The sequence below is a fragment of the Chelonia mydas genome, chromosome 10 (genome assembly GCF_015237465.2).
Source record: "Chelonia mydas isolate rCheMyd1 chromosome 10, rCheMyd1.pri.v2, whole genome shotgun sequence".
Classification (NCBI taxonomy): Eukaryota; Metazoa; Chordata; order Testudines; family Cheloniidae; genus Chelonia; species Chelonia mydas.
Genome location: NC_051250.2, coordinates 8,477,105 through 8,491,840, shown reverse-complemented (window position 1 = coordinate 8,491,840; position 14,736 = coordinate 8,477,105). Strand labels below are relative to the sequence as shown.

The 14,736-nt window shown below is 47.0% G+C and overlaps 2 protein-coding genes across 2 annotated transcripts in view; one reads left to right on the top strand and one right to left on the bottom strand.

Annotated features, from left to right (window-relative positions):
• Positions 1-1,564: 1,564 nt before the first annotated feature.
• On the top strand, positions 1,565-13,698 carry TMEM11 (transmembrane protein 11). The gene is made up of 2 exons (XM_037911383.2): positions 1,565-2,020; positions 12,811-13,698. Exons 1-2 carry the CDS (start codon positions 1,953-1,955, stop codon positions 13,325-13,327), a joined length of 585 nt encoding a protein of 194 aa, XP_037767311.1. The 5' UTR covers positions 1,565-1,952; the 3' UTR covers positions 13,328-13,698.
• DHRS7B (dehydrogenase/reductase 7B) overlaps positions 7,145-14,736 on the bottom strand; it is a 43,522-nt gene continuing 35,930 nt past the window's right edge. The window contains exon 7 of the mRNA XM_043523786.1: positions 7,145-7,232. Within this exon, the coding sequence (XP_043379721.1) occupies positions 7,204-7,232 (29 nt within the window). The 3' untranslated portion in view covers positions 7,145-7,203. The remainder of the gene's footprint in view (positions 7,233-14,736) is intronic.

Genomic DNA, 14,736 nt, shown 5'->3' with positions numbered 1-14,736 from the left:
CTCCTAATCTGTTATGTGGTGGTGTTTCTCCCATTTCACCCTGTGGGAGGCTGCATTTCAGGGGGTGGGTGAGGTCATCCTTTTGCCAAGTTTATATGTCAGTTTGTTAAATCTGCAAAATGCTTTGGGATCATAAGAAACTGGAGACGGAAATTTGCTAAACCAGCTAGTCCACTTCCTTTTGTTAGGGCAGGCTTATTCCCAGAGATTCCATGCTCATGCCAAAAGATGGGATGAATCTTTAGTTCAGATTCAGTTCAGGCACAAATATTATCATCTCGACGGTATCCATACACAATACAGCTAGCTCTTGTCACCCACTTGTCCTCCCATGCCAGGGCACCAGCTCCCTGCTTGCCCTCCATCCTTCTCCCTCACACGGTAATCCATCTCCATGTGTCAGCCAGACCTGCCTGCAAGTGAAAACCCCGAGATTCGCATCTTGGGTGCTGTCACCTCTCCCCTCCCTAAAGTTTTCCTTGTGATTTGATCCAGAAAAATAGACATAAAAAGGGATTTCTTTAAAAAAAAATCATGAAAATAATGTATTCCCGGCATTTACGTAATGGCACAATGGAGGGTGTTGAGCTCAGGAACAGTCTTTTCTGCAGCCTGCAGCTCTCTTGCGCCGTTACTGTTTTCAGTGCAGCACTGAACCAAAGCCTTGAGAATTCCAACAAAGCCTGGTTCCCAGCAGTGTAGCATCAATCCTGCCTTGATTGCAGAGTTCCTCAGATGGCATCCACTGACTCTTGGGGCTCCTTCATGAGGCAGTGGATGGTGTTCAGAGTTCTCTGCTTAGTCTCCCTTTCTGCAGCCTTTGCTTTGAACCTTTGGCCTTCATGCCTCTCCCTGTTTTGTCATTCATTGCCCCCCAGAATTAGTTGCTTTCTGGGCTCTGTGGCTGCTCCCCCTCACTTGATGGGGCAGGTCTTTGGTTCTGGGTGGGTTTCGACTCTCTCTTCCCAGGATGCCAATAGACCTGCCTCTATTGCATGGAATCTCAGACCTGCCCAACTGAGAGCGATACGTCACCCCTTCTTGGTTACCCGCCTACAGCTGATATAAACCCGATACCACAGTCCTACAGCTGAAGGAGATTTCTCTTTAGCTCAGTAGTAGAAGCCCTGGCTTGCTGGAGCTAAAGAAATCTAGCACCTGCACTGCAGCTGTGCGATGTTCAGGTTACTTGGGGGCTCATAATCTACAGCATGCATTACCTGCTGTCCCCTCCTGCTCCTTCCTAGCAGGACATGGAGGGTACTGTGCTGGAGCTGTAGTCAGGAGTCTCTGTTGGGCCCTACCCAGCCCCTCTGCCAGGTCAGCCTGTCCCCACTGCTCCACCCAGAGCTGGACCCTGCTGTTGGGGTTGGGTGGGGTCAGGCCTGTTTGAGGCCAGAGCAGTATCCCACAGGGTAGCCTCTCCCTGACCTTAGCCTGGGCTTTGGGGCAGCCGACTAACAAGTCTACAGAAGTGGGGGAGGGAAGCCCAGGGAGGAGGCTTTTATAGGGGCTCGGCCCCTGCCCCCAACGCTGAGAGCACATTCCCGACCCCACTTGGAGCCCCACGTGGCCCGCTCCCACGAGGCTGCCCCGGTGCTTTGTGGGAGTTGTAGTCCACTCCCCTAACCACTCCCCTGGGTATTTCCCTGCGAAGACAAGCAGGCTACGGGGAGGCAACGGGATTGAGCTCAGGGCCTGGGCCTCTCTAGCGCCGCCCGGCGCGTCCCCAGCTGGGAAGTGTCCCCGCCTTGCCGCCCCCAGGACTACATGTCCCATGGGCCCCAGCGCGGCGCAGGGCATGGCGGGGGTTGTAGGCCGCTCTAGCTGAGGGCGCGCTCCAGCAGTGGCGCCAGCCCCGCGGCCTGGACTCCATTTCCCGGCAGGCTCGGGCGCGGGCCCGGGCCCCCTTGGCGGAGAGACATTTGCGACTCGAGCCGAGAGTCTCCAAGATGGCGGCGTGGGGAAGGAGGCGCGCTGGCCCCGGCAGCAGCGGCAGCGGCGGCGGCGGTAGGGAGAGGTGAGGCCTGGCCGAGCGGGCAGGGCGGGACTCCGGGGCGCCGCCAGAGGGCCCTGAGCAGGGGCGATGGGGAGTGGACCCGGGATCCTGTTTGGTCCGGGCTGGGCGGAGGCTGGGCCCCCTTCCCGAGGGCGGGATGGGACGGGGCGGGGGGAAGGCACAGATGGGGAGGCCGGGCTAGCGAGGGGTGCAGGTCGGGGGGGAAGGGGGAGGCCAGTGGGGGGAGGGCACAGTGAGGGGGAGGCCGGTGGAGTGAGGGGCTGCAGGTCATGGGGGGAGGGCACAGTGCGGGGGGGGAGGAGAAAAGGGGAGAACGGGGGGAAGGGGGAGACTAGTGGGGGGAGGGGCGAAGGGGACCGTGATGGGGAGGCCGGTGGAGTGAGGGGGTGCAGGTCGGGGAGAAGGGGGAGACCAGTGGGGGGGGGAGAAGGAGACCGTGAGCGGGAAGCTGGTGGAGTGACGGGGGGGTGCGGGGCTGGGGAGGGAGGAGAGGGGAAGAACGGGGGGGAGGGGAGGAGGGGACAGTGAGGGGGGGTGCGGGGCTGGGGAGGGAGGAGAGCGGAAGAACGGGGGGGAGGGGACAGTGAGGGGAGGTGCGGGGCTGGGGAGGGAGGAGAGGGGAAGAACAGGTGGAGGAGGGGACAGTGGGGGGGTGCGGGGCTGGGGAGGGAGGAGAGGGGAAGAACGGGGGGGAGGGGAGGAGGGGACAGTGAGGGGGGGTGCGAGGCTGGGGAGGGAGGAGAGGGGAAGAACAGGTGGGGGAGGGGACAGTGGGGGGGTGCGGGGCTGAGGGGGGAGAACAGGGCAGGGATGGGAGGAATTCAAGCCACCATCTGCCAGAGTGAGCTCAGGACAGAGCTGCGGTAGTCCCGAGCCTGCGGGTAAATCCAGGGCAGAGTCCAGCTGCGGCGAGGGAGGCATGGTCTGCAGCTGGCTCCAGCTGGAGTGCCTTGGCTGGGGGCGAGTTTCCACGGGAGTGAGGAGCACGGGGCGGGGGAGGGAAAGGGAAGGAGAGGCAGCGTTAGGGGGAAGGTCAGTGCAAATCTGCACGTTACCAAAGGCGGCTTTAACCCTTAGGCCGAACGATGCCTCGTGGCCCTGCTCAGTGGTAGGAGCATTCTGGAGACTAGGACGCGCCTTAAAAATCTGTTGAAAGGCTGTGAAGGCAACAGAAGACCTTCAGAGTGACCTCCCTTTGGAGAGGGCTTAATGCTGGTTGAGTGGCTTGTGTCCTTAGGATTTTACTGTTTTTCTCCCTGGATTTGGAGGCTGCAGAGTAATTTAGGGGGAGGGAAGGGTGTATAATTGGCCTGGCTGCTCTGGTGGCGGTTGCTGCTGTTGGCTTTTTGTAGTGTCTGCACTCACAAAGAGCTTTCTAAAATGCATGTTTGGTCACCAGCTTTGTTTCTGCCTCTGTCAGGATGGATGAGCAACTGGGACATGGTGGAACTACGTGCGGAGTAGCTGTAGAAGTTTTGGAAGCCTAACTTTAAAGACAGGAAAAAGAGAAATCTTGTTGCACTACCTTAAAATCTGTATGCATAATTCTTTACTTTCTTAAAACTTTTGGCTCAATCCTGTTGTCCCTTCCGTTGGCATCTCCTTCCTTCTTCCCACCCTGGTGCTAGCTAGTGTAACCAACAGCCTTTGAAAGCAGCTGTCTTTTTATGGAGTAGCAAAATTGTCCTTTGTTCTACAGCCCAATTTAAAGACTCTGACAGCCCTAGGTGGGGTGGTGGTGATAATGTTGTATAGAGATACTTTGAAATCTTTACAAACACAAACAAGTTACTTGCCTAACTGACCTGTTCTGAGGTTTAAATATGATCCTAACTTTTACAAATGAGTGGGAGGAGGGTTGGGCATGAAAATAGGCACAGAGGTGACACAGCAAGATAATAGGTATGTGACTAGAGTACCTCTAATCACTACTACACACTCCCTCCCAACACAAACCTGGCAAAGGGCTAGTCTTATTAGGTGTCAGACAATTCCCCTTCCAAATAACTTTGTATGGTAAGATCACCTGCTTTTAGTGTAAATCGTCTTAGCCAAGTGATGTTGTTCTCCCATTTGTAGAATTGAAGATATCCACTGCCAGACTCTCAAGAGTCTTTTCCCATCTTGTATGGTGTTGGGAACACGGCTTGTGTACAGGGCAATGGTGATGGATCAGTTATCATCAGACAACGACATGTATATGTTATATATAGCAAATACAGTTTTCTTATGTTCATGAATATGATTCTTGTTCAAAGACAGATTCTTACTGACTGAGAGCACTGATCCAGCTTTCTCATCAAAGAGCTGTTTTAAGGTATTTCTGTAGCTCAGTTTGTAGCTGTCAGCCAGCTAGTCTAAAAGGAGTGTATGTTGAGGGGTAACGTCAAGGGAATAGCTAGTGAATAAAATACTGTCCAGTGTTAGGCAAGTTAGTCAAATGTAACAAAATGATTGGCAGCTGTAACTACGACAACTATATCCTTCCATAAAAGATCTGATTGATACATGGAAGGTCTCTTTGGTCACTACCAGATTATACTTTATTCGTGGGGCATATGGCTAAGGATCTAACAGTATAGTAGCTGTCGATTCTGGCCTGGTTTTATGGTGGTGGTTAAAAGTTAAACAAAATACTGAAAAACAAACTAAAGAGAACCCACTAAATATTGCTTTCCCTCATTCCAAAGGGACTCTTTATGCAGAGTATCTAAAGGGAATTGCTAATCCGTAGCCCAAAGCAATTTATAATGGAGAACAGCTACTGAGTGCACTTGGAGTTCTTGTCTAAAATTCTGCACGATGACCACTAGAGCACAGAACAGAATGCCACTTGTTCCCTGGGGAAATGTTCTCACAAACTTGTACAGCTCAGAATAAACAATGCAATAAGGCAGCTTTAATGTCATCCCAGCTATGTTTCTGGGCAGTCTTAAAGGTCTTTCCTTTCACTACCTGTACTGCTTGGATTTCCAGTAATCCGCTTGCTTGGAGCAGTGATTGATCTGCTTCCATTAGTCTAGCTAATTCTTTTGTTAAACTAAAAGTGGCACTTCTCCTGCTCAGTGTGGTCTCCTTAATGCTATTGCAATGTTTTCAGTGGTGGGTACTGTCTTCTATCACTGGTGCAGCTCTGAGGGTCTCGGACTCATTTTCCCTGATCTGTTCTCCCCTCCCTCCCCACAGTCCTCTTTCCAAAGAGAACTATATAGAATTCCTTATTTGGCTATAATCTTATTGCATTTAAGTTGCATCCCTTGAATGGAAATTTGCTTTGCCTCTGTGCTGTTGCTTCTTCTCCTCTTTGTTCTGACCACATTGATTATTGTTCTCTGAAGGTTGTGGTCGAACACACTATCTCTGTGCTGAGATACTGATAGTAATGGGTTAAGAATGCTAGGATGTGGGACGGCGCTGTTGCCATACCTCAGTTCTCATGTGGAGTACCCCTGTTGTGGCAGTCCTGGACCTTTCCTGAGCTGAAATGGACAAACTTGTCAAATTGTATGATGGTTTTGTGATGTGGAATTTTTACACTGGGGATTAAGGTGAGACCACAACTCATTTTCCATAATTGAAAGTAACCAGAGTTGAATGCAGATCTAGAAATAAAAGATTAGTGCATTAATGTTCTTTAGTCTGGCCTGTCCACGCAGTACTGACTTATTCAGGTTTGGCTGGGACTCTAACGATGTCAGACACTGTGTGCTTTTGGCCATCTGTGATGTGGCTCTATTGGAATTCATTCATGCGCCAGCCTTCAGTCCTTAGTTGCACTGGTGTACTCATTTCTTTTGTGCATGTTGCATGTGATGCAAGTTTTGCAAATCACAAGCATTATCACACAATAGGAAGCCCATCTTTTTCAGTCACCACCCAAACAGGTCTCTCTGCATTTGCAGTTCTCATGAATTTCTGCCTAGTACTGTTTACCTACAGTCATCAAACCTCTTTGAAAGGTGGAACCACAGGTATTCTGTTGTCCCTGAGCAACGGAGGGGAGGGATAGCTCAGTGGTTTGAGCATTGGCCTGCTAAACCCAAGGTTGTGAGTTCAGCCCTTGAGGGGGCCATTTAGGGATCTGGGGCAAAAATTGGGGATTGGTCCTGCTTTGAGCAGGGGGTTGGATTAGATGACCTCCTGAGGTCCCTTCCAACCTGATATTCTATGATTCAAGTTGCAGTGGGGGAGGTTTAGGTTGGATATTAGGAAAAACTTTTTCACTAGGAGGATAGTGAAACACTGGAATGCGTTACCTAGGGAGGTGGTGGAATCTCCTCCCTTAGATATTTTTAAGGTCAGGCTTGACAAAGCCCTGGCTGGGATGATTTAGTTGGGGATTGGTCCTGCTTTGAGCAGGGGGTTGGACTAGATGACCTCCTGAGTTCCCTTCCAACCCTGATATTCTATGATTCTAATTGTATCTGCTATTTCAAAAGGCCAACCTGGGGCTTACACGTTGTATATAAAAGGGGTTCAGAAACTTGAACAATAAATGCAAGAAAGGAATCGTGAACTGTGCACAATTTGGGGATACTTCTGATCAGGAGTGGAGACGCTTTCCAGACACCAACCAGTCAGAACTTAAAACTACTAGCCAGAAGTATATATGATAGACGGGACAGGGAGGGGGTCTCCACCAGTGAGGTCCAGGGGCACCCCAGTGATGAGAAGACTTACCTCCTTTCCATTCCCAGCTGCTGGCTGGAGGAGGATGCTGGGAGAGTTCTTCCAGGACATTGTCCTGGATCCCAAATTCAGCAGAGCTGGCAAGAGAGCAAGATGTGAAAGGCTCCTCCTGCTGTATACCTGTGCTATGTCCTGCCGAGTTTGGAAACTGGGGATTAAAGGTATGTGTGGTGAAAAAGAAACAGACCGTGTGTTTGTGACTAGGAGACCACGAGAACAGGCTAGACAGCACTGCTCATAGGGTAGCTTGAGAAGCATTCCTGTGACATTTAGGTGGCCACCAGAGGCTTTTTAACTTGTTAGGGGAGACAGACAGGGCAGATTTTGGAACCCTAACTGGGAAATTTTGTGAGTGCCTAGCATCTAGCTAGCTGCAATGTGTTCTTAGTGCACTCAGTGATGCTTTTAGTAGGGGAATAAATTTCAAATTTAATTTTAAACTCACCATGTGGTTAACATGGGCATTTCTGCCCCTCTTGCTGGTGGTTGCTGTATCAGCTGCTGAGGTGCATTGTTTGTAATCCTGCAAGTACAGAAATCAGTGTAAATTACCTTATAAAACTAAAGGAGAACTAGTGGCACCTTAGAGACTAACCAATTTATTTGAGCATAAGCTTTCGTGAGCTACAGCATAGCTCACGAAAGCTTATGCTCAAATAAATTGGTTAGTCTCTAAGGTGCTACTAGTTCTCCTTTTCTTTTTGCGAATACAGACTAACACGGCTGCTACTCTGAAACTTATAAAACTAATGAAAAAAGCCATTTAATCTACTGAACCATCAGAACAGAGCATTCCTCTGCCTTTTTTAACAAGGACACTGAAAAGCCAGGCATCAAGAATGAGACACTTAAAAAAAAAATATTACAGGAAATGGGATTCATCCGTTAGTGATATGCAAATAGCATTCAAGCTAGAAGTTACACAACTACCACAGAATGAATATAAAACTTTCCTGTGGCAAAGCCCTTCCTTCTTGGAAGAAGGGCTCTAGAAAATCATTTAACATTGCCCAGTTTAACACCTGCTTTTAAGCATAACTAGCACATCCAGCCTTTGGCAGTCAGGGATCATTACATGCTGTCTGAAGACGGATTCCCTCTGACATTGGTTACTTATCGCACTTCCAAGTAAAATCGAGAATAACTGAGTTATCACTACCCCCATGTAGGTCCATACAAGCACAGCACTGACAGTGCTTAAACCCTGGCTGTGTTTTTTCCAGGGGTGGTGGTGAGTTCCAAAAAGCATACTTCACAGGCTCCAGTGTGTGCTGTTTTGTTCAAATGAAAGGCCCTATGTCATGGAAAATCAGTGTTGTTAGTCTTTGTACTTGAGGTCTCTGAGGCAAGAACCCCTTTCTTGTTCTGCATGTCAACAAGTTCTGGTAAGTCTTGTAGACAGAGTTCTGCTATGGGGGGACACTACACACTCTTTGGATTTTTCTTCTTTTGTGTATGATTGGCTTCCCAAGGCTTTCCACCTGCTGCAGCCAGCCTCACATGTGGGAATGATGCATACTGAATTTAACTTCTCACCTGCCTGAACTTTAGTGTAATATTTATCTTGCATTTGCCCCATATGTAATTTCTACTCACTCCACTGTCTCCTCATACTTGCTATTGTTTGAGTAGCTCATATCCTCTCTTCTCCCCCCCCCCCCCCCCCCAATCCCTTGTTTTTAGGATTATCTAGTCAATTGCCAAGATGAACAATTGCATCTTGAGCACTGTCTGATGGAAGAATAAGTTGCTCTAACAGGGATTATTTGGTCAAGGGATCAGCAGCTGCTATGCTTGGAACCACAAGAACATACCACACAGCAAACACTTCTTGTCAACTGTTGAGAATAGCCCACTTCCACCTTAGTTGCATTGGCATTAGCACTGACCCCCCACTTGGTAAGGCAACTCCCATCTTTTCAAATGCTGTGTATTTATACCTCCCTACTGTATGTTCCACTCCATGCTTATGCCCAAGTATATCTGTTAGTCTCTGAGGTGCCACAAGGACTCCTTGTTGTTTTTATATGGAACAGTTTTATTGAGCTTATTTTTGCTCCCATGCATCATGTTTTGACTTCACACCTATAAAAGCCTAGAGCCCAAGAATGCATAAAGTTTCTGAAGAGAGAGGAGGGCTTGAATAAACTTATTTTCTTATAGTAATTTCTGTCCATGTTTAATGTGTTCCTGTCCTATTTTCCTTGACTGGAAGGCTATTGACCAAGTGGGTCTATGAGGGTATAGAAAGTGTGGGGAAAGGAAGGCAGGGGAGGGGGAATATTCAAAGATCCTTCAAGGACCAGAAGGATTCTGGAGGGAAGAAGTCACCTGAAACCTGAGGCCTGGTCTATGCTGGCGGGGGGAGGGGTTTGATCTAAGTTACACAACTTCAGCTACATGAATAACGTAGCTGAAGTCGGTGTACTTAGATCTACTTACTGCAATGTCTTCACTGCGGTAAGTCGACTGCTGACGCTCCCCCGTCAACTCTGCCTATGCTTCTCGCTCCGGTGAAGTAGCGGAGTCAACAGGAGAGCGCTTGGCGGTCAATTTTTCGCGTCTTCGCTAGATGTGATAAATCAACCCCCCACTGGATCGATCGCTCCAGAGGTAGGTGTAGACATGCCCCGAGAGTGTTGGGGTCTGAGCTGGGTTTGTGTGTTCCAATCTGAGAATGGGCCCTTGCCTCTTAACTTGCCAGAGACCTAATTTGAGCAACCAACAAAATTATAGGAAGTTTAACAGTGGGTAGGGTGGTTCTCTCAACATAAACATTTCCCGTAACTTCACTTGGTTGACATGGCATTTCTGATGTAAGAAACTTGAGCCTTGTTTTTAGCTAGCAAGCAGAACCATTGCTGAAAATGGCTTTCAGCAGCACTTCCCCTTGAAGCTGGATTGAAGTCAAGTGTTCGCACCAACTGGGTGAAACCACTTGCTGTTTCACAAAGCCTACGTCTCAAGTGTGCCTTCCAGGGTTCACAGTTTCCCAGAAAAAAATTAGTTTAGGACAGGGCGCTGGTAAATACAGGCGTACATATGGTTTAAACCGGGGGAAATAATTGCATCAGTGTTCGGCTAGTTCAGCAAGCATAGAACAAATCCTTTTCAAGCTCTGGATACATCGATTCAGAACTGAGGAATGGGCTCAGTCTATCCACTACATCAAAAGAGGTCTTCTGCTGCAGAACGCTGCATGGCCAGATGAACCTGGTAGTCTGCAAGTCTGTGTACCTCTGACTGCTTAACACTTCAAGCCTACAAGGGTATTATTGTCGTTTTCATATAATCCAATGGTTTTGACTTTGTTTAAAGAGTATTAAAAACAGAAATGAGCCGTGACATGCATAACTGGCTTGAGAACATATCAAACCAAAATGCATAGGCATTCCAATGTTCAGTATTCTAATTAAATATATTAGTATTTCGCCCACTGCAGTTTTACTTGTACAAACCTAAACTAATTGATTAATCTACTCCCTTGTGTAACCACAATTTGAATATATAACTAAAACTAAGTTAATGTGGTGTGCATTAACTAAACGGTTTTTAAAATAGAAAATGCCTTAAACTGTGGCTAACTCGTTTTTTCTGGGGAGATTAAAAAACGTGGTTTTTACCAGGAAAAAACGTGGTTTTTACCAGGAAAAAACCATCTCTGGTAAATATCATGCCATCCCTGATGCATTCTGAAATGGATCTGAAAATTCTTCTGTCCTGGCTACACTAGCACTTAAGACCTCTTCAGTACTTACTTGAGGGGGAAACAGTTGGTGAAAAGATTTAACTTCACCCTGTATGCCATGACTACATTTGACTCTATTTGGGCAGTGAAACTAGGTTGCTCGAATTCTTTTCCTGGTGCTGTCATGCTAACCCAATTCTATTTGGCATTTAAACCTTAGGAATGTCTCTCTGAAATGAAAAACAAATACATGTTTCAATATGTTTTATAACAAATATTGTACTTTCACTAGACATGATCCCTTTAAATTAGCAAAAATGTTTTCCTGTAAAAGCTTGCAGCTCCAGGGCTGAGCAATGGACAAACTGAAGGGGTTAATCTTCTAGAGAACGTTTGTTTTGTTTTGTTTTTTTGGAAAAGAAATCTTAAGCTCCACAGTGAAATGTTTTGTTTCCATCACCAAATAAATAGAATCTCATAGATGTGCCAACCAGTCCTTGTCCTAGGCAGCATTGGCAGACTCTCCTATTCTAAGTGCAGACATGCTCAAGGCAAATGTAATGTAACCAGAGAATGCCCAATGTCTAGCTTACAAGGAAAACCTTGCTTGCCAACCAGACTCCTATAGAAACAGCTTATTCTGTCCTAAAGAAGGAGGCTGATAAGTCTTAGCTACTGCTGCTTGGTATTGTTGGTCACCATTCACTGTAAACAAGCTACTTCAGACAACAGCCTGTAATTTAACAATATTCTTGATTACAGGTGTCTGCTGCACAATACCCTTCACAGTGTGACTAAAACAGAATTTAAAGGGTAATGTCTGGTACTACAGCAGCTTGCAAACATGTATCCTCTCTTCCTTTGCCATTTCCAGTGCGAACACACTAGTATCTTTATACTAATGGAGCAAGAAAGAAGGGTTAGTTTCAGTCTCATTGCAGAGTTCTCCCTTGCCAAATCACTAATACCAAGTGAGTCCCAGTACTATCAGGAACGATGTCTTGTCTGCTGCGAGTAGGATAAAGTTGTGTACTGGTTGCTCTTGCTCTGCTAAAGGAATTTGCCAAATAACTATATCCTTGGAAGCCCATGTGCTCGGGACACTGGGCTCTAAGAGAACATATTAAAATCAGTTTCTTTTAATGAGGTAAAACCCACCCAGTGTAACAGACAATGCCATTTGCTCTGTTCTGCTTTCGCATTGAGGGCGCAGAGCAGACGTGAGGCTACCGCACAGATAAGCGAACATATCTGTGGACTTTGGAGTAACAAGATAAAGGATAAGATGCTGTTGAGGGGCAGGAAGCTGGAAACTAGTCCAGGCTACCTATAGCTATTTTACAAAGGGCTGGAGATCTTACATGCAGTCTGTGTGTACAGAACTTACCTAATGCAGTCCGGTGGCAGGGGTAGGGGGACTGCTCCAGGGTAATGCGAGCAGCTGTTTCTTAGCATTTAACCAATGTTGCAGTAAAACCCACCTCCTTCCCCTGTTGCAAGAGGAAGGAACCAAATGTGCTAACAAATTGAGTGATGCTCTGCTGTCACCTCTCCCTCTAACTACACATTTGTATCATTCCTCATCACCACAGGCTGGATCCCACAAATTAGCTAGTCTTATAGTAAGCTGGAGTATAGGTTGCATAGCTGTTGGTTCTAGAACTAACATGGTTGAGGTGTGGATCTGGAAATGTGGGGATTAGCATAGGTTGTTCTGATCTGTGCCAGGAAAGAGGGTGGCCAAAACGCATGTCTCATTGAAAATTTGCAACACCTTCATTGAGGGGACAACTTGTTTTTGTATCCATAGTTTTTGTTTTCTATTGGTGGCTCATTCTATCATTTGACAGTCTCCTCTTTGTGACATTGACACCAGTGCTTAATTTTTGCCAGGGTTGATCCCCGAGATCTCTGGGCTTGGCAGTTCATAACCCTGGCTCCTCTGGGCTTGCTGCATCAGTTATGAATATAAAAAAAATTGCTTGAGCCCCAGCATCTCTTTCATTACAAATTAAATGCTGATTGACACCATCTCCACAGCAGCTGACTGTGATGTCACTGATGGCAGAAGTCAGGTGGGGAATCTGTTCAAGGGAAACTCGGAAAAGCTCTTTCATTTAGGCTTAACTATGCATTTTACATACAAGTGAATTTTACATTCCTCACTTTGGGGAATTAAGAACTTTTCAAGAAAACAAGATCTTGCGATTGGTTGAATCCTCCTGAAACAATCAGCTGCTCTCAAATGAGTTTTGATCAGAAAAAGTACTACTTTGTTGAGGGAAGAAGCAGTGACCATGAGGTGCTGACCTGGTTTCGGTTGTCAGTCTCTCAAACTCCAAGCTAACTGGGTTAATGTAGGGTAGGGTTGTCTCTGTGCTCTGTAGCTTAATTCTGTGTTTCCTGTTAACAGGATCATCTTGTCCTCCACGGAGTGTTACATTGTGCATGAAATCTACAATGGGGAGAATGCTCAGGACCAGTTTGAGTACGAGCTGGAGCAGGCCCTGGAAGCACAGTACAAATATATAGTGATAGAGCCCACTCGCATCGGTGACGAGACCGCTCGCTGGATCACAGTTGGGAACTGCCTGCACAAGACCGCTGTCCTAGCAGGCACCGCTTGTCTCTTTACCCCGCTGGCACTTCCAGTAGATTATTCCCATTACATCTCCCTGCCTGCGGGTGTGCTGAGCATGGCCTGCTGCACCCTCTACGGTATCTCCTGGCAGTTTGACCCCTGCTGCAAGTACCAAGTGGAGTATGATGCCTATAAACTTTCCCGCCTGCCCCTGCATACACTCACCTCCTCCACTCCTGTGGTGCTGGTGAGAAAGGATGACCTGCACAGAAAGAGACTGCATAACACGATAGCACTTGCTGCCCTGGTGTACTGTGTAAAGAAGATCTATGAACTCTACGTTGTATGACTTCAGTAGGGAAAAGAGAAACCCACAAAGACAAGTGTATTAAGACTCCCACAGTAACATTTTTTTCCTCTGAGAAGCAGTGGAGACTGGGAAGGCATTTGGTTTAATAGAGTTATTTTTAAAATAACACATCACTGGTGCACCAAGGGTTTTCAGTTCTTCATTACTCTTAAGATATGGATCTGCAGTGACTTGAGAGCTGTATGCGAGGCTGTGGGAGCCAAATCCAGCAGTGGAACGTTGATGGAAGAAAAGGGGGTGTGAAAGTTTTTTTGGGGTGGGGGTGGGGGAATCTTTAAGTATATTGTTTAATTGTATACACAGAACCAGCCCAAAGTTATCATTGCCCATTAAAAGATGAGAATTTCAAATGCTTTTGCGCTGTTTACTACTAAAGTGGCTCCTTTTTGAGTTTGGTTCAAGTGGGGAGGGAACCTAACATCTTGCCACGGGAGCCATGGTAATTCACACTTTATATATACACAGCAGCAGTGCCCATGTGACCTTGCAATCTGATGAAGGGATGGCTTTGGTGAGCAATGGGGTATTTGACTTCGTGTGCATCACCAGTTGCTTCTTGGTAAAAGGGTGCCAGTTGTGACAGTTCTTATGATGATCTGTCTCGAGCACTGATGCTCTGTTCTTAGATTGCCGTGCTGTCCTGCCACTTTCCTCCAGAGCTCAGTGGGAATTAATCTAAATTTCCTGTTGGTGCAAGTACTTCCTGCTCAACTTGCATACAGGTTCTTCTCCAGTATGGACACATCTCCATTGGGTGTAAGATTAAGCTCTCTTGGTGTGGTAGTAAGTCTTAAACTGCTTTGGAGTTGAGGGCTCCAGAGGGGAGCAGCTGACTACTTCACCCTTGTCATATTTTGTTACTGTCATGCACATTTGTTACTGTCATGCACATAATTCCACTATGTGAAATTAGAATAGTATTAGCAACATGTGCCCTGATCATTTACTTCCTTTGGCACTGGTGGTAACTTCTAGAGGAACGTGCCATCAATGCAAGAGGCCATCTACTTAACTGTGTAATTGCTAAGTAATTATGCCCTATTCTGGAATTTAAAAATTCAATCTAGTGCATAAATGCCTAGCTGGAAACACTCAAAATCCTCTTCTGCTTGAATGAAAAGCATTTGTAACTGACCAATCTTGCAAAACTGCATTTTAAAGAGGAGTAGACACAGGCTCCTATCTCTTCCTGCCAGATGTGATGGTATGTGTGGTCTGCTACAGAAAGGCAGTTCTGCTTCCGGTGTTTGTCCTGGACATGAGAGCAAAGCCCTGTAACCTGAACCCTGTAACCTGAACAGGTGTACTGCCTGCTTAAATAGCTGTTGCAACTTGACCTCCAAAGCTCAGGTACTGACCTTGGAATGGAGTCACACAAGGTCAGAGAC

What these genes read in the sequence shown, in the direction of transcription:
- TMEM11 (XM_037911383.2), top strand. Translation starts at nt 1,953, where the DNA reads ATGGCGGCGTGGGGAAGGAGGCGCGCTGGCCCCGGCAGCAGCGGCAGC. An exon ending in GGCGGCGGCGGTAGGGAGAG is followed by an intron (nt 2,021 to 12,810) that starts GTGAGGCCTGGC and finishes TCCTGTTAACAG; the next exon opens with GATCATCTTGTCCTCCACGG.